Source organism: Salmo salar, chromosome ssa07, assembly GCF_905237065.1.
Source record: "Salmo salar chromosome ssa07, Ssal_v3.1, whole genome shotgun sequence".
NCBI lineage: Eukaryota > Metazoa > Chordata > Actinopteri > Salmoniformes > Salmonidae > Salmo > Salmo salar.
Window position 1 is genome coordinate 54845920 of NC_059448.1, and position 27487 is coordinate 54873406.

The following is a 27487-nucleotide window of genomic DNA, read 5'->3' on the forward strand; positions in this document are numbered from 1 at the left end:
AGATTCTACATCACAGGATGCTGATGAGGGGAGGATAGAAACACACAGGGTATACAGACAGAGATTCTACATCACAGGAGGCTGATGAGGGGAGGATAGAAACACACAGGGTTTAAAGACAGAGATTCTACATCACAGGAGGCTGATGAGGGGAGGATGAAAACCCACAGGGTATACAGACAGAGATTCTACATCACAGGAGGCTGATGAGGGGAGGATGAAAACACACAGGGTATAAAGACAGAGATTCTACATCACAGGAGGCTGATGAGGGGAGGATAAAAACACACAGGGTATACAGACAGAGATTCTACATCACAGGAGGCTGATGAGGGGAGGATGGCTGATGATAATGTCCAGAACAGAGCAAATGGAATGTCATCAAACACCTGGAAACCATGGAAACCATGTGTTTGATGTATTTGATACCATTCCTCTGATTCCTCTCCAGTCATTACAACGAGCCCGTTCTCCCATATTAAGGTGCCACCAACCTCCTGTGTTCTACATGTTGACTTTCTCAGAACCAAACAGCAATTGTAAAGACAGCGGAATCATGGGTAGTGTAGTTCTCTGTAAAGATAATTCACTACTATTTAACTAAAAGCAGCAGTGCCAATCTAGAGGTTGTTAAGCTTCATATCAATGTGTTCCTGTTAGCGTTCCTGTTAGCGTTCCTGTTAGCGTTCCTGTTAGCGTTCCCTGCTCTTTGCTTGCGACTGGGGCGCGTGAGGTGATTACTGATAAGGACCCGTTTCACAGGCTGAGTCTGACCTGCAGCTAGTGAGTAAACTGTTGACGTGTCATGTGGCATTAGGAGCGGGAGATGCTGACGGGGTTCGGCAGCCGTGGGAGATCGGGAGAGTGATAAGATTCTAATCAGAGACTTCCTGTCCACACTGAAGCTATGTGACGGTCCTAATACCTGTGGACCAGTTGGTGTTTATTTCTGAAGCATAAAAGTCTGTGAAGGAAGAATTCATGTCTAAGGTCAGGAGTCTTTGCAGAAAATCCATTTAGCATCCACATGATTCTGAGATGTAATGTTTCTATAGGTGAGGTTTAGTTGATCCATCCATATTATTGTGAGATCTAATTTAGTGTAATTGTGGTATGATTAGTCCCTCCACGTCATTGACATCGATCTTAATGAACAAATTAGATCTCAACATAGTGTGTATAAACCCTGCAGTGCTTACATCTCACAATCAGGAAAGGCAAATTAGATCTCACAGTCTTGTTGATTGGCAAAGCCTTCCTGACGGTTGTGATGTGCATTGAGACCATCAGCATATTCACACAATTTAATTTGCCCATCTATATACAATTGACCCTTCGCTAAGCCCTGTCCATGAATTTTGGCCAACCAATCACAGCTCTATAATGGATTGCAACTGTCATCGAGTCCAACACCTCAGACAAGCTCAAGTCCCTCCCCACACTCTCTTCCTTCTCTCCTCCTTCCTTCTCTCTCTCTTCCTTCTCTCTCATCTCTCTCTCCCCACACACCCTTCCCCCTCTCTCCCCACGCTCCCTTCCCCCTCTCTCCCAACTCCCTTCCTCCTCTCGCCCCACTATCGCTTTACTCTTTCTTCCCACTCTCTCTCTTCCTTCCCCATCTTCAACTCCCCCCTACTCTGTAACCCACACATCCACCGGTCTTCAACCCCCCCGTCCCCCCCACAATCTGTAACCCACACATCCACCGGTCTTCAACCCCCCCGTCCCTCCCGTCCCCCCCACAATCTGTAACAGACACATCCACCGGTCTTCAACCCTCCCCTCCCTCCCGTTCCCCCCACAATCTGTAACCCACACATCCACCGGTCTTCAACCCCCCCGTCCCCCCACAATCTGTAACCCACACATCCACCGGTCTTCAACCCCCCGTCCCCCCACAATCTGTAACCCACACATCCACCGGTCTTCAACCCCCCTGTCCCCCCCACAATCTGTAACACACACATCCACCGGTCTTCATCCCCCCGTTCCCCCCACAATCTGTAACACACACATCCACCGGTCTTCATCCCCCCGTTCCCCCACAATCTGTAACACACACATCCACCGGTCTTCATCCCTCCCGTCCCCCCACAATCTGTAACACACACATCCACAGGTCTTCATCCCCCCGTTCCCCCCACAATCTGTAACACACACATCCACAGGTCTTCATCCCCCCGTTCCCCCCACAATCTGTAACACACACATCCACCGGTCTTCACCCCCCGTCCCCCCACAATCTGTAACCCACAAACCCACCGGTCTTCAACCCTCCCGTCCCTCCCGTCCCCCCCACAATCTGTAACAGACACATCCACCGGTCTTCAACCCTCCCCTCCCTCCCGTTCCCCCCACAATCTGTAACCCACACATCCACCGGTCTTCAACCCTCCCGTCCCCCCACAATCTGTAACCCACACATCCACCGGTCTTCAACCCCCCGTCCCCCCCACAATCTGTAACCCACACATCCACCGGTCTTCAACCCCCCCGTCCCCCCCACAATCTGTAACCCACACATCCACCGGTCTTCAACCCCCCGTCCCCCCCACAATCTGTAACACACACATCCACCGGTCTTCATCCCCCCGTTCCCCCCACAATCTGTAACACACACATCCACCGGTCTTCATCCCCCCGTTCCCCCCACAATCTGTAACACACACATCCACAGGTCTTCATCCCCCCGTTCCCCCCACAATCTGTAACACACACATCCACAGGTCTTCATCCCCCCGTTCCCCCACAATCTGTAACACACACATCCACCGGTCTTCACCCCCCGTCCCCCCCACAATCTGTAACCCACACATCCACCGGTCTTCAACCCTCCCGTCCCTCCCGTCCCCCCCACAATCTGTAACAGACACATCCACCGGTCTTCAACCCTCCCCTCCCTCCCGTTCCCCCCACAATCTGTAACCCACACATCCACCGGTCTTCAACCCTCCCGTCCCCCCCACAATCTGTAACCCACACATCCACCGGTCTTCAACCCCCCCGTCCCCCCCACAATCTGTAACCCACACATCCACCGGTCTTCAACCCCCCCGTCCCCCCCCACAATCTGTAACCCACACATCCACCGGTCTTCAACCCCCCGTCCCCCCCACAATCTGTAACACACACATCCACCGGTCTTCATCCCCCCGTTCCCCCCACAATCTGTAACACACACATCCACCGGTCTTCATCCCCCGTTCCCCCACAATCTGTAACACACACATCCACCGGTCTTCATCCCCCCGTTCCCCCCACAATCTGTAACACACACATCCACCGGTCTTCAACCCTCCCGTCCCCCCCACAATCTGTAACACACACATCCACCGGTCTTCATCCCTCCCGTCCCCCCACAATCTGTAACACACACATCCACCGGTCTTCAACCCTCCCGTCCCCCCCACAATCTGTAACACACACATCCACCGGTCTTCATCCCTCCCGTCCCCCCCACAATCTGTAACACACACATCCACCGGTCTTCATCCCTCCCGTTCCCCCACAATCTGTAACACACACATCCACCGGTCTTCATCCCCCCGTTCCCCCCACAATCTGTAACACACACATCCACAGGTCTTCATCCCCCGTTCCCCCCACAATCTGTAACACACACATCCACAGGTCTTCATCCCCCCGTTCCCCCCACAATCTGTAACACACACATCCACCGGTCTTCACCCCCCCGTCCCCCCCACAATCTGTAACCCACACATCCACCGGTCTTCAACCCTCCCGTCCCTCCCGTCCCCCCCACAATCTGTAACAGACACATCCACCGGTCTTCAACCCTCCCCTCCCTCCCGTTCCCCCCACAATCTGTAACCCACACATCCACCGGTCTTCAACCCTCCCGTCCCCCCCACAATCTGTAACCCACACATCCACCGGTCTTCAACCCCCCCGTCCCCCCCACAATCTGTAACCCACACATCCACCGGTCTTCAACCCCGTCCGTCCCCCCACAATCTGTAACCCACACATCCACCGGTCTTCAACCCCCCCGTCCCCCCCACAATCTGTAACACACACATCCACCGGTCTTCATCCCCCCGTTCCCCCACAATCTGTAACACACACATCCACCGGTCTTCATCCCCCCGTTCCCCCACAATCTGTAACACACACATCCACAGGTCTTCATCCCCCCGTTCCCCCCACAATCTGTAACACACACATCCACAGGTCTTCATCCCCCCGTTCCCCCCCACAATCTGTAACACACACATCCACCGGTCTTCACCCCCCCGTCCCCCCACAATCTGTAACCCACACATCCACCGGTCTTCAACCCTCCCGTCCCTCCCGTCCCCCCCACAATCTGTAACAGACACATCCACCGGTCTTCAACCCTCCCCTCCCTCCCGTTCCCCCCACAATCTGCTTCCAATCCAGCCCGACAGACACTTCAGTCACACCGTGAAAAACACTTCAAAGAGACAGACTGCAGAGTTTAACTAAAAAAAGAAGGCGGAGTGAGAGGAATACTCAGGCACAAATACATGTCTTCCTTTGATTTCTCCTCCGTTCTACATCTTCATAAGCGCTGTGGAGGTTAGCAGTCATTGCCTATAGCTTGGTCATGATACGTTTGGGGATTGGGCAGTTTGCCTCTGGTCCTGTAGTGGAGCTGTGCCCCTCTGGGAAGACTCTACTTTAACATGTTATTACTGTATGACATCCACAGAAAAGCAATCTGATATGATTTAACACAAGGAAGAAATCCTGTGGGTCTCGGCCGGTGTATGAGTTCCTACAACTGTATCTTACTAACTCAGCACTTTTATGAAAGCTGACATCTTACAGGATTTAAGTTGTGTTGGGGTCTTGTTGATTTATGTCGCATTGGCACAATTTGATGGTTGGAGTGGTTTGCAAGAGTTGAACATGCATGTTCCCCCCAGGGCCTCTAAGTGTTATTCATTCCATTCAGTTGGAGCGGTATTTGAGGTGGGATTTAATTGGCCCCAGACAATGACAAGTTCATCAGACCCGTCATATATGCAGTTCGTTTGATCCTCGGCTCGGATAGAAGATTACAATGGGAAATGAACCTGATGATTAACACATGGTCTGTATCAGGCGAAACTGCATATTTACATTCACCGCTCTCTGGGAAGGGGTCTTGATAGACCTCTGAACAGAAGGAGGCTGTTAACTGGATTTTGCATCTGTCGGCAAAAAAACAAAGGTACACTTGTTACCATCCTGATTCTACCATTCATTGGATGTCAACATCAAGCATGGCAGGACCCAATTCCCCTAGCCTAATAACAAATACCAAATGTTCAATTCCAAGTCGACCCTGTGGCCAAGGGGTAGGCAACTAGATTCAGTTGCAGGACCATTTTTGTCGGAGCGGATGGTGGGGTGACCGGAACATAATTATAATCATTTCTACACTGCAAATTGACTACAACTAAGCCAAAAAAGATATATATTGGAAAATAATAATTTCATGCCTTGATTAAATTGAGACATGATCACATACGTATATTTTTTAATTCGCAGGAATACAATATTCTGTTGTTGCTGAATTCCAAAATGAAAATCTCTTGTGGGCCGGCAAAAAAAAATCACTTGTAGGCCGGTTTTGGCCCGTGGGCTGCTGACCCCTTCTCTAGGTGTGATTTCCAGTATGTTTAGATCAAGTGTCTAAGAAAGGAGACGATTTGGAATTGGGCCCCACGTCGTCACCTAGAACCAGAGATGTCAGGTGGACCTGCTGTTTTACCTGGAGACAGAAATCCCTCCAATTTCCTTTACCCTCTCAAACCCCACGACTCACTTTCTCCAATTGCCCTCCTGCCCTGAGCAGGTGGCCGAGGTGTGTGTGAGTGGGTGTGACCTTCCTGTGACCTTCCTTACAATAAGTAACCTGCTCTGTTAGCTTAATAGCCTCGGTTTCTTTTCTCCATACACACACACATACACACACACACACACCACACCACACCACACCACATCACACACCACATACCACACACCACATACCACACCACACACCACACACCACATACCACACTACACCACATACCACACCACACACCACACACCACATACCACATACCACACCACACACCACACACCACATACCACACTACACCACACACCACATACCACATACCACACCACATACCACACCACACACCACATACCACACCACACCACATACCACACTACACCACACACCACATACCACATACCACACCACACACCACATACCACACTACACCACACACCACACACATCACACCACATACCACACACCACATACCACACTATACCACACTACACCACACACCACATACCACACCACACACCACACCACACACCACATACCACACCACACACCACATACCACACCACACACCACATACCACACCACACCACACACCACACCACACACACCACATACCACACCACACACCACACCACACACCACATACCACACCACACCACACACCACACCACACACCACATACCACACCACATACCACACTACACCACACACTACACCACATACCACACTACACCACACACTACACCACATACCACACTACACCACACACTACACCACACACCACATACCACACTACACCACATACCACACTACACTACACCACACACCACATACCACACCACACACCACACTACACCACACACCACACACACCACACTACACCACACACCACACACCACACACCACACTACACCACACACCACACACCACACTACACCACACACCACATACCACACTACACCACACACCACACACCACATACCACACTACACCAGACACCACATACCACACTACACCACATACCACACACACCACATACCACACTACACCACACACCACACTACACCACACACCACATACCACACTACACCACACACCACATACCACACTACACACCACACACCACACACCACACACCACATACCACATACCACACACCACATACCACACACCACATACCACATACCACACACCACATACCACACTACACCACACACCACATACCACACACCACTCCACACACCACATACCACACCACACAACACATACCACACCACACACACCACACACCACACCACACACACCACATACCACACCACACACCACACCACATACCACACCACACACCACATACCACACTACACCACACACTACACCACATACCACACTACACCACACACTACACCACACACCACATACCACACTACACCACATACCACACTACACTACACCACACACCACATACCACACCACACACCACACTACACCACACACCACACACACCACACTACACCACACACCACACACCACACTACACCACACACCACACACCACACTACACCACACACCACATACCACACTACACCACACACCACACACCGCATACCACACTACACCACATACCACACACACCACATACCACACTACACCACACACCACACTACACCACACACCACATACCACATACCACACTACACCACACCACATACCACACTACACCACACACCACATACCACACACCACATACCACACACCACACACCACATACCACACACCACATACCACATACCACACACCACACACCACATACCACACTACACCACACACCACACACCACATACCACATACCACATACCACACCACATACCACACACCACATACCAATCAGGCTAAATTTGGGGTGTCCAGGAGCAGTTGTGGCGCCGGAAGGAAACAGGTAATGACCATCTTTAATGAAAGAGTTGACAGAGGTCCTCAGCTGCTGTTGACACTGGCTGATTACTTCTCCTTCTCCAGCCCTCTTTACCCTGACGCAGCTGAGAGCTTCCTGGAGACACAGTCTGTGTGTGTGTGTGTGTGTGTGTGTGTGTGTGTGTGTGTGTGTGTGTGTGTGTGTGTGTGTGTGTGTGTGTGTGTGTGTGTGTGTGTGTGTGTGTGTGTGTGTGTGTGTGTGTGTGTGTGTGTGTGTGTGTGTGTGTGTGTGTGTGAGTGAGGGGGGGTTCACACACACTGCTAAGTGCCTTTGCAGCTCCATTTAGGCCATTTGTACGAGGGCGGCAGGTAGCCTAAGGGTTAAGAGCATTGGGCCAAGAACCAAAAGTTTTGAAACCCTTAGCCAAAAATGTGCAAAATATATCGATGTACCCTTGAGCAAGGCACTTAACCTTTGGATAAGAGCGTCTGCTAAATTAGAAAAATGTAAATGTCTATTGAGAGTCAGGGCTGCTCAGACTGTAAAAAGTGATTGGAGGTGAGACAACTGTCTCTAACAGTGCATGATTCCTACTCCAGGCTCCCGAATAGCGTAGCGGTCTAAGGCACTTCATTTCAGTGCTAGAGGCGTCACTACAGACCCTGGTTCAATTCCAGGCTGTATCACAACCGGCTGTGAGAGTCGCATAAGGGTGCACAATTGGCCTAGTGTCGTTAGGGTTTGGCCGGGGTAGGCCATCATTGTAAATAAGAATTTGTTCTTAACTGACTTGCCTGGTTAAATAAAGGTTCAATATAAGATTCTAAAGGCTAAAACATCCCTCAGTCTTGAAACAACCCTGAAATACCACAGTGACATTTAAATCCAAGAATAAAGCATTTTGTGGTGTATGTATGTAAATGTGGTGATTATACAGTTCACTAATACAGTCTGCTGTGTGTGTTACCTCCACAGGTACTACTCAGACATCAGTAAGATGCCGGCCATCAGTGACCAGGACATGAATGCGTACCTGGCAGAGCAGTCCCGGATGCACATTAACGAGTTCAACAGCATGAGCTCCCTCAGTGAGATCTACTCCTACGTGGGCAAATACACAGAGGAGGTACGGCAACACACCGTGGACAAAAATCACACTTTATTCAAGAGAGGTAGTAGCAGTGTTCCATTTAGGACAGCCAGTCTTACACAGTTGGGTTTGAAGTAGAAATATATTGTAGATGGCTTGTAGGTTCAGACGATCTGGAAGATGTATATAAAATACATTTACAAGCAACCCAGACGGCATATATCAGCGTTTTTCCAACCTCTCCTGGAGGACTCCCAACCATGTCTTTGTTCTACTACAGAGATAACACACTTCTCAACTTAGATCATCAAGCCATTCTGTCGTTGAATAATGCCAAGGTAAATAAAGGTTACTTTTTTTTAAATACAAAACAAATAAGATGTGGTAGTTCAGGTCTTCAACTAAATTGTGAGACGTCAAGGGGTCCCAGAGGAAAGGCTCCAGAAACACTGTCATACAGAAGAAACATTTCTTGTATGTGTCATTACTCCTCCATTGTCAGCTGGTGTGTGAGGCTGACAGTTACACGTGGACTGGCTGTGTGTGAGGCTGACAGTTACACGTGGACTGGCTGTGTGTGGGGCTGACTGTAACACGTGGACTGGCTGTGTGTGAGGCTGACAGTAACACGTGGACTGGCTGTGTGTGAGGCTGACAGTAACACGTGGACTGGCTGTGTGTGAGGCTGACAGTTACACGTGGACTGGCTGTGTGTGAGGCTGACAGTGACACGGGAACTGGCTGTGTGTGAGGCTGACAGTTACACGTGGACTGGCTGTGTGTGAGACTGACAGTAACACGTGGACTGGCTGTGTGTGGGGCTGACAGTAACACGTGGACTGGCTGTGTGTGAGGCTGACAGTTACACGTGGACTGGCTGTGTGTGAGACTGACAGTTACACGTGGACTGGCTGTGTGTGGGGCTGACAGTTACACGTGGACTGGCTGTGTGTGGGGCTGACAGTAACACGTGGACTGGCTGTGTGTGAGGCTGACAGTAACACGTGGATTGGCTGTGTGTGAGGCTGACAGTTACACGTGGACTGGCTGTGTGTGGGGCTGACAGTAACACGTGGATTGGCTGTGTGTGTCTCTCTCTGTCAGATTGTGTGTGCACTGGAGCAGGACGACGCCGCCAGGAAACAGAGACTTTCCTTCAAGCTGGAGCAGGTGGTGGCCTTCATGAGCCTGGAGAGCTGAGGACCGCACTTCCCAGGGCGCACTGGGAGACCCGTCAGAAACCGAGCCGTGCCTGAGCAAAGACCTGTCCATCTATCTCTTCACCATCGTCATCAGCATCAGAACTCCTCTCCGTTTCAAAGACAACACATATTGTCCTGTTTTCTTCCTCCTCTTCTTCCTCTTCCTGACAAGTGTTTGGTATCTCATCCGCTCAGCTTCATAGGACGTGTAGAGAAGACTGGCTGACGGACTGACTGGAGGGTCGGCAGAGCTGGGGACTGCTTTTCCCACCATGCAATGGGAGGGCCTCATCCCAGCTTTGCTGCGTAGAAGAGTCTGATGGAGGGGTGGTTGTCTGCCAGCTCGCCATATCGCCATAATTTACACCTTCATGTTGGGGGAGAAACAAACATTCTATTTATGTTGCCTTTAAAAATAACACTGATAGCAAAGTCTTTTGCAACCACAATGTTGGGTGTCAATTTGTTCAGACTTTCTGAATAGGATATTAGTCAATGAAAGTACTACAGAGTCCAGTTAATTGTAGTGCTATAGTCAACATCACATCAAACGTAGAAAAACAAAGTGGTATTATATAAATGAGGAAACCAAAATGACCACCTCTGAAGACAAAAAACAGAAGGTTTGCCTGGTTCACACAGTTCTTAAGATTGGGAAATAGGCAAACTCCAGAATTGTTTTCTCAATGTAGCTTTGAGGTGTATTTAAAGAGACTCCGATAGGGGCTGGGGAGAGTTAGTGCTTCTTGAATTTTCCTTTTTTTCCGAAAACCTGACTGACTTTGAAATCCAGAGAAGAACAGATTCCCCTTTGTGGCATTGGCACAAGTCTGCTCCCTCCCACCCACCAACCAACCCCTCCAAGTAACTCTATAGATAAAACAATTCTCATCTCCTGAATCGGTGTGGTACCTGCTGAATTATCCTGACTATTATAAGACTAATTAGTGGAGGACAGACCCAGGTCTGTCTGGTCCTCCTCTGTGACGAGAAGCACACATCCAACTCTTGACCACAGTGACCCGACAGCTCTGACACCTGGAACGGTCAGTCTGACCCGTGTGTGCTGCTAACGGATGGAGGTCACTCGCCGGTCTATCAAAGCACACACACAAACAGATACACACGGCAGCTGTGCAAGACCTGTCCTGAGGGTAACTCTACTCCTGATTCACCCTCTGATCACACTGTCTGAATACTAGGGGAGCTGACTGACATCTACTGAGAGGAGGAGAGGGACGCTTCACTAGAGCAGTCTTACCATGGACCCATGCTTTATAGATGACAGAGATGGTGCAGTACTGCTTAAATGGGATCTGCTCTGCTGAGAGAGAGAGAGAGAGAGAGAGAGAGAGAGAGAGAGAGAGAGAGAACCTTCTGTAAAGACTTGGGACGGGGGGAATCAATTGATGGACATAACTGGTCAGCCGAAAAACCAAAGGAGCTTGACATTTTAAAAAGACAAAAAAAGTTATTTAAAAACAATGTATTTAAAGGAAATGACACGGGGAAAGGATTTGGTGAAAGAAAAACCCACCCCACAACAACAAAAACTTAACCCTGTGTGATTTTCTGACCTCAGTGTGTCACGAAGGGGGAGCCGCGGACGAGTCCCGCCCTCCTCCTTGCCGTCCCGGTTTCTTCCGTGTTTGGCACACCGTTTTTCTTCCCTCTTTGTCCGGTTTTTCACGTCAGTTTTTTTGCACAAGTGTGGAGACAGCTTCCATGCGGGAATCCCAAACTCTGAGCGCTCTGGGTCGCTCATGTTGTGTGTTAGTGTAGTCGTCCTCCGCAGCCTTCTCCAAGCCTCAAAAAGCTGAAACTAGAGTGAGAAAAACAAGTGAACGTCAAATAGACGACCAGAAACGGACATGAACAGACTTGTGGAATGTGATAACCTGGATGGGAGATAGAGATGGAGAAACGATGGAGAAACCCTCCTTTCCTATAGACCTCTGACCTTTCTTTTGCCTTGACAACGTGCCCCATGTGGTGATGTGAATGTGTGGAGACCGCCCTCGGTCCACCTTCGGTCCTTATTGGCTTTTTAAGCGCATGTAAAACTTCAATTTAAAACAAAAAAAAGAGGAAAATAGAGAAAATAAGCCTTGCAAATGATGATGTGGATGTGTTCTTTTCTTTATTTTGCTTGGAAGAAAAATCTGAGGGAAAAAAGTGGATTGTTCATGTTAAAACTATAACTAACCGTTAAGGTGGAACCTTTATCTCCCGTTCAGCCCATGCAAACCTCTCATTACCATGTCTTGTGAAAGTGTTAGATGCTAATAAGAATAAAGTGGTACCTTAAAATCCAATATATTATATACCCTTGCATGCTGACCTATTTGGATGTTATGAAACGGAACTGCCTTGCAATCAAATATATTTATCTACTGCTACTAGGAAACTTTAAACGGTTCACAAACAAAACGGTTACTTTGAATTCTCATGGACTGATGTAGTACAATAACTCATGACTAAGTTTTAATTCAGTCCTTTTGCTTAATCCTTTCAGAGTAGATTGTCCTCTAACACCCATCCATATACATGTTCCATTAGTTAGTGACTTCATCAGTTCCAGAACCCTTAGGTTTTGGGTCTGGTAGACTAATTCTGCAGTGAGCTTCTTGCTCTTTTCTTGGCTGCTATTGCTTCTCTAGTGTCTGTCTGTGTTTTCATCCGGAAACGATCTCCCCTAGCCTATAACCTTACCTTTGGATTCTATTATTTTATCATATAAAAAATGATATTTATTTTTGTAAGCCTAGGACTGGCTGCAAAGCTACCTTGTAAACGTCCTATTGCGGCACCTGTTACTATAGTTGTGGATGTGTTTTTTAGATTCTGTTTTGACAGTTGTTTGATCTGAAGAGCTCAGTGAATAGGGAACTAGCGTTAGGAGGGCTTTCAGGGTTCAATGAAAAAGTTTGCTCATACAAAACCCATGTATCGCACAACATGCCTCATTATTGGAATCCTTATGGTCTTATGGGGTGTACAATACATTCAAGTCAATCATAGATGACTTGTCTGTTAGTATCTGCTGTCCTTCGATTCTACTGCTACATCTAAAGGTGTTCTGCACAAACTTACTGAAAAGATACTGGTGGCTTTAACTCAAAAAACCCCTCTCCTTTGGACAACTTCAAACGATTAAACGTCTCTTGATGAACTCATCAAAGAGAAACAGGTGTCTGGAAGCTTCAATAACCACACTAGCTCTGATCCTGAAAGCTTCTGATTTACTTAGTTGATTGAGTTTTGTAAAATGTGTTTTATTTCCGTCACACCATCGCTGTCTAATGTATGAACCATATCTAATTCATCCACAACTGAACTGTCTAAAGGGGTGAGTTCTGTCAGTGGTTGGTATTCAGGTTGGAGGGGGTACATTCATGAACAGCGCGTTCTCTGGACGTTCTACACTGCCAACATGTTCAAACTGTTCACAAAGCTTGTGATCAAATAAACAATAAGAAAGAACTGAAAGGAATCTACTGTATTAATTCGGTCTGATGGAAAATCCCAGGTAAAATAGTTCGTAAATAAGACTGAGCTTGGTAGGGAACTCAACGTTTAGGAGCCCTTGTTAAGTTTATAGCCTGTAAATTGACCCACTATTATCCATGTATTATATTGTCTCTAGCTACCCAAAGTTTCCTCCTCTCTAAGTCCATTGTTTTTATTTGATGGTGAAGAGAATGAATGTCCTAGAATCTCGTAGTGAATCTGCCCCCTGGTGTTGTAACATACGATGTTTCCATTTTCGCCCATGTTCCCCGGCGACAAAGCTCAACGGAGACTACTGACCCCTTTGTTGCCGAGGGACTCGATAAAGCTTCCACCTTCAACGTTTTGTAGGAACTAAAGATAGGTCCTTCTAGAGTTCAGTGTTATAGCAGGTGTTACAGAAACAGTAGAAATAATTTTACTATTACCATGTTTGCTGAGATAAAGAGTATCCTATCAAGAGATAAAACTAAACCTGGGGGGAAAAGGCCAGCTTCTCTAACTTTGCTATAATTAATTGTATACCTGTGTATGTAAATATAATGCATTCCTATTTTGCAGTCAAGAACAAAATACTATTTGTAATATAGAATAAACTTTATTATGAAACAAAGTGGTTTGTAGTTTGTGTTTATTCATATGAAATGATTTATTTAAATATTGTTATTTTTGATGGCACAGCAGGTGTGAAAGGGAATAATGTGTACTGGAATTAATGGATTCATTTCATATAATGGGAAGCAAAATGCCCCGTTTCCCTCAGAGTAGAACGGCACAGGTGAAGCAGAAACCTACAGCACTTTGTTTTAATATGTTGTATGGTAACCCATAGTAGAAAAGCAATTATACACTCAAAGTTGTTTGTTGGGACGGCTTCACCTCGTACCTAAGGCTGCAGCACAGCCGCGGTAATAACAGTCACACACACCCTCTCGTGTACAATTGCTTTATGGGCAATTCCACGGTGACAGAATGATGCTGAGACGCTGATGTTCACTTTAAAATGCATGTCAAACAAAAACAAATGCTTGCAAAGTTAAACAAACCAGACAACTCTATGCACAAGGACTACAGTATCAATTTCCACTGAACATTTTACAAAAACATTTACTTGAAGAACCGTGCAGATGCAAAGTTTGGTAACAGAATGACAGTTTGCTGTTTGTGCCGTCATTCTGTTACCAAACGTTGCATCTGCACTGTTCTTCAAGTGAATTTGTTTTTGAGACATTTTCAGTGGAAATTGTTAAAAGTAATAGTTGTGAATGGACTTTCTCAATTTCAGAATATTATCTTTCAGAGTACTGACCATTTCAGCTGGTTCATATTGCTGTGGTAAAGATTCTACTGCAGTCCAATACGAGTTAATGAGCTTTATAGTAATTATTTATGTTTATTTGTCAGGGACCATGTGCAACAATGCCATTGCACCAGATTTAGCTAGATAGCTAATTTTCAGTTGACGTCCCTAGTAGGTTTGCTAGCCAGATAAATGGCTAAATTGCCATTGGTGCCGAGTAGTTAGCATAGCTAAGCTAACAGGGACTAAACGGATGAAGGAAGTGAAATAATGGGAAACATCCAGTACTTTGACTAAAGGTATCAAAAGTCTGAGGTGAATTACAAAGTAAATAAACCCACAAAATGTGCTAAATACACTGAGCCATCAAAAAGCAAGGACAGAAGGGAGCCAAACAACACGCCTAAGACGCCAATCAATTAGCTCACACATGATGCCAATTAGGCTGCCTGTGGCTGTAAAAGACTCCCAGAGCTCCAGACAGACAGTTTTCCTGGTCAACAGATCTGGGATCAGCTTTCCTGTACACTACACTATCCTTTACCATTAGCAGGTAAGAATAACACCAACCCTGGGTTGCAGTAAAGACCAGAAAAGAAGACGGCAAAGAGAGAGAGGGAGGTTAGACAATAGAGTGGAGAGAGAGACCTGCCAATCTGAGTGAACCCACAGTGAGGGAGGGAGGGAGGGAGGGAGGGAGGGAGGGAGGGAGGGAGGGAGGGAGGGAGGGAGGGAGGCACTGTGTGTGTCAATCTTCCTCAGCACGGGGTGACGGGGACAGGGAATTGAATTGGTCCTGGTGTCACCCTATATAGCAGCCACTGAACTGGGAGTAATGGGGGAGAGAAAGTGGAAGAGGGCGCAGAGCGTCACCCTAATATTTCAACCGGTGAACTGGGAATAATGGAAGAGAGAGGCGACAGGGGCGTGAGGAGGGGAGAGAGGGTGATAGGGGGCACGAAGATGATGAAGCCATGCTATGATTGCAGCTGTGCTAGGGGTGGTGGTTTTTCACACTCCCACAGCCCCTGCCCCCCAACCCTTCCCTCCGCCCTTCTCCCAGCCACGCTGATGTGAAGAAGAGAGAAAGAGGACGGTGAGGAGGGGAGAGAAGCAGAGAGGAGAGTTTAGAGGATCTATCCAGACGGAGATAGAGAGGGGTATAGGAGTGGTGTTGAGAGGAGGTCAATCTGGGGGAGGGCTGGAGGGGTTGTGGGTCTGCTAATCGATCGTGCCGACCCCCTCCTGTGTCTCCAATCCAGACGTTAACCCAGACCGTCTCAGCTGGAACATGTTCAGAGACAACTCTATCTGTTAGTGATATAGGGCTTGCTTGACTATTAATGGATGGTATGAGGAGTTGCCATGACTTCCTAGCTGAACAAACGCCTTTACCACTTGTTTACTGAAGGTTTAAAGGAATAGTTCACTTGTTTACTGAAGGTTTAAAGGAATAGTTCACTTGTTTACTGAAGGTTTAAAGGAATAGTTCACTTGTTTACTGAAGGTTTAAAGGAATAGTTCACTTGTTTACTGAAGGTTTAAAGGAATAGTTCACTTGTTTACTGAAGGTTTAAAGGAATAGTTCACTTGTTTACTGAAGGTTTAAAGGAATAGTTCACTTGTTTACTGAAGGTTTAAAGGAATAGTTCACTTGTTTACTGAAGGTTTAAAGGAATAGTTCACTTGTTTACTGAAGGTTTAAAGGAATAGTTCACTTGTTTACTGAAGGTTTAAAGGAATAGTTCACTTGTTTACTGAAGGTTTAAAGGAATAGTTCACTTGTTTACTAAAGGTTTAAAGGAATAGTTTTTTAGATATTCGACGTACCTACGGTGTTGTCATTTGTTACTGTTTCCAACAGCAAAGGAACGTATTAAACCGTTTGGATGAAAAACGACAACACCCTAGGTAAGTCAAGACTAAGCTACAACTTTGCAGACAAAAAAGTGAACTATCCCTTTGACATGAATACGATCAAGGTGAGGTAGTTTGTGTGGGAGTTTCACTAGAAGTCTGCCCAACATCAGACTCAGGGTAGCAACACTGTTGGGTCTCTAATGGCCGACTCGTTTTCTCTCATGAACTCCCTGAAGAATGAAGCTGAGAGAGAGGCGAGAGGAGGGTTTTGTCAGGACCGTTAAAAGGTGTCATACCACAACCAGTGCTAAAAGCCTCTCTTCCTCCCTTTTCTCCTCTCTCACTTCATCTTTAAAAGGTCTCTTCCCTCCGAAAAGTCGGCTAGTCTTTCACTTGCTACATCTCACTCTCCTATAAGCCATTCACTTTTCACACATTCGTGATAGTCCACTGCTTCACCGAAAAACATCTGAAAATGTTTGTCCAGAAACCCTTACCGGTGTCACATCTTTCTCACATCTCTCTCTCTCAGTGGTCTCTCAACAACACTTGTTCACTTCCCTTCATGGATTTAAAAGTAGATAAGAATGGTGAAAACTATCTAGCAACTGCTAACACCACACCAATGCTTTTAAATGCGAGGGTGGGGTGTAAGTGCACCGTTTGGGAGAAGGGACAGATTATTGGGATGCAGGCATATTCTCAGAACAGTGTATTACCCTGCCTAGTCGAATCCCCCGTCATTATGCACTCCTCATCCCTGTAGTAAAAACAGTGTTTAAACTGGAGAGGGGAGTGAGTGAGCTTTCAGTATTGTGCGCCAAACCCAGACATGCTGATGGTTGACGGCTGGCTGGATCAGAATGCGAGCGTGGCTGTGCGTGACTGCGAGCGCTATTGACAGCTGTGTGCGAGCAGATGGAAGCAATTACCATTATTAGTCTGCCATTCGCCGTCCTATCTGTCTTGGTAAACATCTGCGGAGAGACAGAGAGAGGGGTAGCTGTAGCACCCAGAGAGGAAAACGGGACGGGCCAAATAATGCCCCAGCCAGCCCTCCCAACAAACACAGACGCCTCAGAAGCTGGGGTAGATGGGGAGAACAGCACACTATCCACGGGGCCAGGAACAGAAGTCAGTCAGGGGCTCCCTAGCTAGGGTGGAGGGGCCCAGGGTGGAGGGGCCCAGGAAAGCACACGCTACCAGTTTGATTTGGACTCGTAACCGGACTGGACTGATAAAGTTTTTTTAGTGCTTCCTGTTCGTAGTGCCTCATTTTCAGCTTTTCATTTCAGCTAATGGACAATGCTTCAGCCTATAGGTCCACAACCATCCCAACTACCGTCCCTCTATCAATGTCTCCCTGTGTTACAAATCATCCAACTACTGTGCCTCTATCAATGTCTCCCTGTGTTACAAATCATCCAACTACCGTCCCTCTATCAATGTCTCCCTGTTTTACAAATCATCCAACTACTGTCCCTCTATCAATGTCTCTCTGTGTTACAAATCATCCAACTACCGTCCCTCTATCAATGTTTCCCTGTGTTGCAAATCATCCAACTTCCTGAGATGAGGCGTACTAGGCACAGCTTCACACTAAACGCTCCCATCGATCTGCCCCCCCCACACACAAGCATGCACGCCCTACCACATACAATCACACACATGCATCACTAACACACACTCCATGCAGACACACAGCACTGAACCAGCTGCCTGAAGGTCAGTACATGGCTCTGCTTTATGGGCACACAAATCCACTCCACCATTTCCCCCCTAATCAATAACGACCATGCAACCCATTCTTAACTGCACAGGCCATTTACCAGCACAACTCTCTCTGACACACGTATTACAGAGACCAACACACACCAGGCCACGGTCCCACATCAGAACAAATTGATTATCCGGTTGAAAAATACATTCAATTTATTATTGTAGTATTGTTTTCTTACATCTCAAATCACTTCCCTGGTGATAATGGATTTGAGCTGTGCAGAAGGGACCGGCAGACTCCTATAGCCTGCCATTTGGAAATGAACAGGAAAACTCAGGGCCGACCGGCCCGGGGGAATGGGAGGAAGTAAATAATATGTTGGAGCAGTGAATCCTGTATCGTATCCCTCAACATTGCTAATGCACCTACTGATCGTAGTACATTTTAGTCATTTAGCAGACATGTTGTCTTTCCAACTCTTTTGGTCATTGTTGGCAAGATAGCACTAACAGATCTGGGACCAGACTAGTATTGTGTGGATTCGGGGTATAACCAACCTTGTCATTCAGAACCAATGAGGGGACACAGGAAGGTCCTGTGTGTGGGGAAGCCTTGATGGTATTCCAAGATTCCTGGCTGTTACTGAACTTGTTCCCATTGTGTTAGAGATACAATGGAGAGAAGCCTATCAGCTGAGTCCTGGCCTTCCGCCTTCCGCCCCCCCCCTCTTTCTCTCTCTCTTTCTTTCTCTCTTTCTTTCTTTCTTTCTTTCTTTCTCTCTTTCTTTCTTTCTTTCTTTCTTTCTCTCTCTCTCTCGCTCTCTCTTTCTCTCTCTTTGTGTTGACACATACACAGGCATGCGCGCATACACACACACACACACACACAGAGGGCCGTCTCCAACATAAACAACATGAATATGAATAACCCGCTGGCCTTGGCTCTGTGGGGCTGTGCCATAGCGGCCATACATTCAAGCCTTAGGTCTGACACACACACACACACACACACACACACACACACACACACACACACACACACACACACACACACACACACACACACACACACACACACAGACACACACACCACACACACACCACAAACACACACACACCACAAACACACACAGAAAGGCATTATAAGTGCCCAACTCCAACCAGACCCTCTCCTCTCTCAGCAGCTTGATGAGCTGATGAAAGCAACACCACAGGGGATGGAAACGAACCAATGGCAGGAGAATCGTCACAGCTAATCCAATTCGGTGGCAGTGCATTTGAATAATTGATGAGGGCCATAAATTGGGCCGTCCAGATGTCCCCTGCTCCCTTAATCAATGTTGATCTCCTTAATCAATCGCTGGCTGCCGAGGGGGCTTGGAACGTTTCCACACCTCTAGAGGGCAGAGTCCCAGCAATGCAGTCACAGGTGGTTGGCTATAAAGTGGCTGTTTGCAGTGATGTGCTCTGGGTAATTGGAGTTTGTACCCAGGGAAAGACAGGGGGTTGAGGGAGCTGCAGATTTGGGTGGCTGCAGTTTAGTAGATGTCGCCACAGGTGCTGGGGGGAAATGAATGGGGGGAGAGACCATTGTCGGGAGCGATGTAAGTGAACATCAAGAAGGAAGGTGGTAAGCATGAACATACACGCACATACATTACCAAACAGCGAGACACACACACACACACACACACACACACACACACACACACACACACACACACACACACACACACACACACACACACACACACACACACACACACACACACACACACACACACACACACACACACACACACACACACACACACACACACACACACACACACACACACACACACACACACACACAGATGCCTGTGGCTACAGAGCTGGCGAGGTGTCTCCTGCCAGGACAGAGCAGCAGTAGGTGACAGCTTGGTGGCACAGCTGGGAGAGACAGATAACCCTGCGCCTGTCTGTGGAACTAACAAAAACAACAGCATCCTTTCTCAGAAGACAGGAAGTTCTCTCCTTCTGTCTGTGTGTGTGTGTGTGTGTGTGTGTGTGTGTGTGTGTGTGTGTGTGTGTGTGTGTGTGTGTGTGTGTGTGTCTCGCTGTTTGGTAATGTATGTGCGTGTATGTTCATGCTTACCACCTTCCTTCTTGATGTGTCTTTGACAGATAGTAACAGGTGTCAGTAATCGATTTACACAGCAATCACCAATCTGCAGCTCCACGGCGACCTTCGCTGCGTCCTTGAACGGCGAATCAGCCGGCTTATCTGAACCCATCGCAGAGAGGACCTGATTACTGGCTGTGGTTGTGTTTGTGTCTATTTAAAGTCTCTATAAAAAAAACATTTAGCCAAAGCAGTGTGTTCTTGTTAATGACACAGTTACATTGAGACAACGTGAGGAGGTGTGAGATTGGCTGAAAATAAGACCTTGTTTCTGGGTATATGTTCCAGCGAATGGCAATGGTCTGACACGTTTGAATAGTGTTACCAACCTCTGCAAATGAACTAACAGAAACTGTCTTTGTTATTAGGAATAATGAGGTGAAGCCGGGCAACGGTTGTTGTGATCACCACAGCACTGACTAACAGTACAATCTGCATTATTTTACAAATGCACTCTGTTCAACACTGTATATACATACTGTACATACACTCACTACATATAGTGTTAAACACTGTATATACGTACTGTACATACACTCACTACATATAGTGTTCAACACTGTATATACATACTGTACATACACTCACTACATATAGTGTTCAACACTGTATATACATACTGTACATACACTCACTACATATAGTGTTCAACACTGTATATACATACTCATTACATATAGTCACCAGCTATTGCACTCTGCCCTCTACATATAGCCTGTACATATATTCCACTGTAAATTCACTACTCTCTTAAAATTCTAGGTTTATATTGTATGTAGACATTGTGTAATTTTTCTGTCCGTATTCTGTTTTGTGTACTTTGTCTAATGCTGGCTGCACCATCTCACCAAGTCACATTGTGGGTATGTGTCAATGTACTTGGTGAATAAATGTGATTGTGATTCTGATCTCTCACCAGAGCTCTGGACTGTCTCACAGCCTAGGGTGATACTGTACTCTACCCAGAGACATATCACTGGGACCTAGGTCAGACCCGTCTCTACCCAGAGACATATTACTGGGACCTAGGTCAGACCCGTCTCTACCCAGAGACATATCACTGGGACCTAGGTCAGACCCGTCTCTACCCAGAGACATATCACTGGGACCTAGGTCAGACCCGTCTCTACCCAGAGACATATCACTGGGACCTAGGTCAGACCCGTCTCTACCCAGGGACATATCACTGGGACCTAGGTCAGACCCGTCTCTACCCAGGGACACATCACTCGAACCTAGGTCAGACCCGTCTCTACCCAGGGACACATCACTGGGACCTAGGTCAGACCCGTCTCTACACAGGGACACATCACTGGGACCTAGGTCAGACCCGTCTCTACACAGAGACATATCACTGGGACCTAGGTCAGACCCATCTCTACCCAGAGACATATCACTGGGACCTAGGTCAGACCCGTCTCTACCCAGGGACACATCACTGGGACCTAGGTCAGACCCGTCTCTACCCAGAGACATATCACTGGGACCTAGGTCAGACCCATCTCTACCCAGAGACATATCACTGGGACCTAGATCAGACCCGTCTCTACCCAGAGACATATCACTGGGACCTAGGTCAGACCCGTCTCTACCCAGGGACACATCACTGGGACCTAGGTCAGACCCGTCTCTACCCAGAGACACATCACTGGGACCTAGGTCAGACCCGTCTCTACCCAGAGACATATCACTGGGACCTAGGTCAGACCCGTCTCTACCCAGAGACATATCACTGGGACCTAGGTCAGACCCGTCTCTACCCAGAGACATATCACTGGGACCTAGGTCAGACCCGTCTCTATCCAGGGACACATCACTGGGACCTAGATCAGACCCATCTCTACACAGGGACACATCACTGGGACCTAGGTCAGACCCGTCTCTACACAGGGACACATCACTGGGACCTAGATCAGACCCGTCTCTATCCAGGGACACATCACTGGGACCTAGATCAGACCCATCTCTACACAGGGACACATCACTGGGACCTAGGTCAGACCCGTCTCTACACAGGGACACATCACTGGGACCTAGATCAGACCCGTCTCTATACAGGGACACATCACTGGGACCTAGATCAGACCCATCTCTACACAGGGACACATCACTGGGACCTAGGTCAGACCCGTCTCTACACAGGGACACATCACTGGGACCTAGGTCAGACCCGTCTCTACACAGGGACACATCACTGGGACCTAGATCAGACCCGTCTCTATACAGGGACACATCACTGGGACCTAGATCAGACCCCTCTACACAGGGACACATCACTGGGACCTAGATCAGACCCGCCCCCAGGTGTAAAAAGGACAGTGGAGTTGAGAATGGTCTGTAAAGGAGATGGAGGATAGGGGTCAGCTTGAATGTTTCTGACATCAAATACATTAGCGTACAGCGTTGTCTTTCCATCAGCTCTCCTACTGAGAGGCACAGCAGAAATAGTAGGAGACGTGTCAATGCCCTGATGGTGCTAGGGAGGTAGACGAGATGGATGGGCTGAATCAACACTGACAGACAGTGACAGATACAAACAATAGGCCTACATTTATGAGATTCTCTCCGTCATTCTTTTTCTCTTTGTCACTCATGACAGGGTGGTAGAATGTCATGACAGGGTGGTAGAATGTCATGACAGGGTGGTAGAATGTCATGACAGAAAATGAACCTAGGGTTTCTTGTCCATCAACGGATTTATTTACAACTGTACTTTAGAATGTTTACTCCAAGATGAAACCCCTTCAAAATGTACAGTAGAACAAAATGCACCGAAGAGACTATTTCACTGTATGTGAAAAATAGGACCGATTTCCATAATAATGCTGTACATACAGTAGTTATTACACTGAGAAAACTGAAGCAAAAGTCTGACAAACCCACACTTCAAATAGAAAGTCAAACAGGCAGGAGAAGAAACGCTCCCCTACCTGGAAAAGGTAAATGTTCTCTAATCCATGTTTTATCAACAGTTTAAATATAAAGGAAAATCAATATACAAGTAGGGTTACAAAGCTACCGGTAATTTACTAAAGTTACCGGAATCTTCAGTCATTTTGGTAATTAACTGAAAATCTATCATAATCTATCGTAACTTTGGTAATTTATTCTTGAATTTTTTAAAATTATTATTCCTCTATTGAATTAATTTATTATAGCTGTGTCGAAATTGTCCATGAGCTTCTAGTAGATAGACCTTATGGTTCAAGGTCTATCCTACAATCTAAGCTTGATGCCCTCAATCTCACACAAATGATCAATGTACCTACCAGGTACCACCCCTAATCGGTAAACACAGGCACCCGCATCCTAACCAACTTGCCCTCCAAATACACCTCTGCTGTCTTCAACCAGGATCTCAGCGATCACTGCCTCACTGCCTGCGTCCGTAATGGGTCTGCGGTCAAACGACCACCCCTCATCACTGTCAAACGCTCCCTAAAACACTTCAGCGAGCAGGCCTTTCTAATCGACCTGGCCCGGGTACCCTGGAAGGATATTGACCTCATTCTGTCAGTAGAGGATGCCTGGTTATTCTTAAAAAGTGCTTACCTCACCATCTTAAATAAGCATGCCCCATTCAAACATTTTTGAACCAGGAACAGATATAGCCCTTGGTTCATTCCAGACCTGACTGCCCTTGACCAGCACAAAAACATCCTGTGGCGTACTGCATTAGCATTGAATAGCCCACGCGATATGCAACTTTTCAGGGAAGTTATGAACCAATATACACAGGCAGTCAGGAAAGCAAAGGCTAGCTTTTTCAAACAGAAATTTGCATCCTGTAGCAAAAACTCAAAAAAGTTTTGGGACACTGTAAAGTCCATGGAGAATAAGAGCACTTCCTCCTAGCTGCCCACTGCACTGAGGCTAGGAAACACTGTCACCACCGATAAATCCGCAACAATTGAGAATTTCAATAAGAATTTTTCTACGGCTGGCCATGCTTTCCACCTGGCTACCCCTACCCCGGTCAACAGCCCTGTACCCCCCACAGCAACTTTCCCAAGCCTCCCCCCATTTCTCCTTCACCCAAATCCAGATAGTTGATGTTCTGAAAGAGCGGCAAAATCTGGACCTCTACAAATCAGCTGGGCTAGACAATCAGGACCCTCTCTTTCTAAAATTATCAGCCGAAATTGTTGCAACCCCTATTACTAGCCTGTTCAACCTCTCTTTCGTAACGTCTGAGATTCCCAAAGATTGGAAAGCTGCCGTGGTCATCCCCCTCTTCAAAGGGGGAGACACTCTAGACCCAAACTGCTACAGACCTATATCTATCCTATCCTGCCTTTAAGGTCTTCGAAAGCCAAGTTAACAAACAGATCACCGACCATTTTGAATCCCACCGTACATTCGCCGCTATGCAATCTGGTTTCTGAGCTGGTCATGGGTGCACCTCAGCCACGCTCAAGGTCCTAAACGATATCATAACCACCATCGATAAGAGACAATACTGTGCAGCCGTATTCATCGACCTGGCCAAGGCTTTCGACTCTGTCAATCACCACATTCTTATCGGCAGACTCAATAGCCTTGGTTTCTCAAATGACTGCCTCACCTGGTTCACCAACTACTTCTCAGACAGAGTTCAGTGTGTCAAATCGGAGGGCCTGTTGTCCGGACCCCTGGCAGTCTCCATGGGGGTGCCACAGGGTTCAATCCTCGGGCCGACTCTTTTCTCTGTATATATCAATGATGTCGCTCTTGCTGCTTGTGATTCTCTGATCCACCTCTACGCAGACGACACCATTCTGTATACTTCTGGCCCTTCTTTTGACACTGTGTTAACTAACCTCCAGACGAGCTTCAATGCCATACAACTCTCCTTCCGTGGCCTCCAAATGCTCTTAAATGCAAGCAAAACTAAATGCATGCTCTTCAACTGATCGCTGCCTGGCCCTCGCTTCATATTCGTCGCCAAACCCACTGGCTCCAGGTCATCTATAAGTCTTTGCTAGGTAAAGCCCCGCCTTATCTCAGCTCACTGTTCACCATAGCAGCACCCACCTGTAGCACGCGCTCCAGCAGGTATATTTCACTGGTCACCCCCAAAGCCAATTCGGCCGCCTTTCCTTTCAGTTCTCTGTTTCCAATGACTGGAACGAACTGCAAAAATCACTGAAGCTGGAGACTCATATCTCCCTCACTAGCTTTAAGCACCAGCTGTCAGAGCAGCTCACATATCACTGCACCTGTACATAGCCCATCTGTAAATAGCCCATCCAACTACCTCATCCCCATACTGTTATTTATTTGATTTATTTTTCTCCTTTGCACCCCAGTATCGGTCACAGGCGTCGATGAAAGGTGACCAAAATGCAGCACGTATAGTGCTCATCTTTCTTCTTTATTTAGAAAGAACACTCAAAACAAAATAAACAGACGACGAAACAGTTCCATAAGGCACACAGGCTATACAGAAAACAACCACCCACCAACCCAAAGGAAAAACAGGCTGCCTAAGTATGGCTTCCAATCAGAGGCAACAAAAAACACCTGCCTCTGATTGGAAACCATACTCGGCCAAACATGGAAAAAGAAACATAGAAATAGAAAACTAGAACCAAAATCCCCTAGAACCAAAAAAAAAAAAACACACAAATCAAACACCCCCTGCCACGCCCTGACCATACTACAATTACAAATGAACCCTTTACTGGTCAGGACGTGACAGTATCTCTACTTGCACACTCATCTTCTGCGCATCTATCACTCCAGTGTTTAATTGCTATATTGTAATTATTTCGCCACTATGGCCTATTTATACCTCCCTTATCCTACCTCATTTGCACACACTGTATATAGACTTTTTCTATTCTATTATTGACTGTATGTTTGTTTATTCCATGTGTAACTGTGTTGTTGTTTGTGTCGCACTGCTTTGCTTTATCTTGGCCAGGTCGCAGTTGTAAATGAGAACTTGTTCTCAACTAGCCTACCTGGTTAAATAAAGGTGAAATAAAACATAAAAATAAAAAAGAGAAAATATCCCAATTAATGAAGAGAAAATAGCATTATTTTCAACTAACTCTGCAACCCTTCCAACCAGTTTGACGCCAAAACATTGACAACAAACACATATTGACTTAGTCAAATAAATGCAAGTTTTGGCGTCAAACTGGTGGCAGTTGTAAAAACATGCAATAGGGATATTTCATGCTAAACCCTCATATTAAACACCAATGGTATTCACTAAGTTGATGGTTTATGTTTAGGATCATGCTTTATAGCTTTGTCATTACATTTTCTATTCATAAAAATTGTTTTATTCGATGATTTCATATTTATTCCACTCAGAGGGCCAGAGGTTCTTACAGATGCCTGAGATCATCTGAAGTACCCAAAACGGCCACTAGATGTCTAGTGATAGATTACATAAATCCTTAAAAGATACCCAAATGATGGTAGTTTACTGGTAAACTTAGAAAGTTTTCAGTAATATCCCCTACCTTTGCAACCCTAATCACAAGCAGGTGGTGTCCCACTGCTGGTATCAGCTGTAGCTGTGCTATTCCATGGTTCCAAAGGCCTTCACAGGGTAGAACCTTAGAGAGGGTAGTCCCCACATTGATGTATGGAAAGCCTTTCTCAATGAACGTGTGTAGGTGTGTGTTCTCATCGGGATCAGAGAAAGACAGTGTTCCTTTCTCCCAGTCCAGCTACACTCAGATCTTCCCCAACTGTTTCTGTACATGTCCGAGGTGATTGGAGGTTCCTGGATACCTCATTTTGAAGTATGTTGCTTCGTCGTCTCGGTTTCTTGTACAATTTAAACACCAGAATCCACTGTTATCTCCACTCTTTACAACTCATTTTCTGCGGATAGACTCAGAGACCACCCAGGTAACGTTAAGACTCTTCACTGTCCTAGCTGAGTTAAAGCCTTCAGATCCCAGGACGGCAGAAAAAAGACGG

The 27487-nt window shown here is 46.8% G+C and overlaps 1 protein-coding gene across 2 annotated transcripts in view; it reads left to right on the forward strand.

The window, feature by feature from the left end:
• Positions 1–14136, forward strand: part of LOC106609762 (plexin-A4) — a 493355-nt gene extending 479219 nt beyond the window's left edge. For both annotated transcript variants that reach the window (XM_045722276.1, XM_045722277.1), the window contains exons 31-32: positions 8697–8847; positions 9916–14136. In XM_045722276.1, the coding sequence (XP_045578232.1) occupies positions 8697–8847; positions 9916–10011 (247 nt within the window). In that variant the 3' untranslated portion in view covers positions 10012–14136. The remainder of the gene's footprint in view (positions 1–8696; positions 8848–9915) is intronic.
• The last annotated feature ends 13351 nt before the right edge of the window (positions 14137–27487 follow it).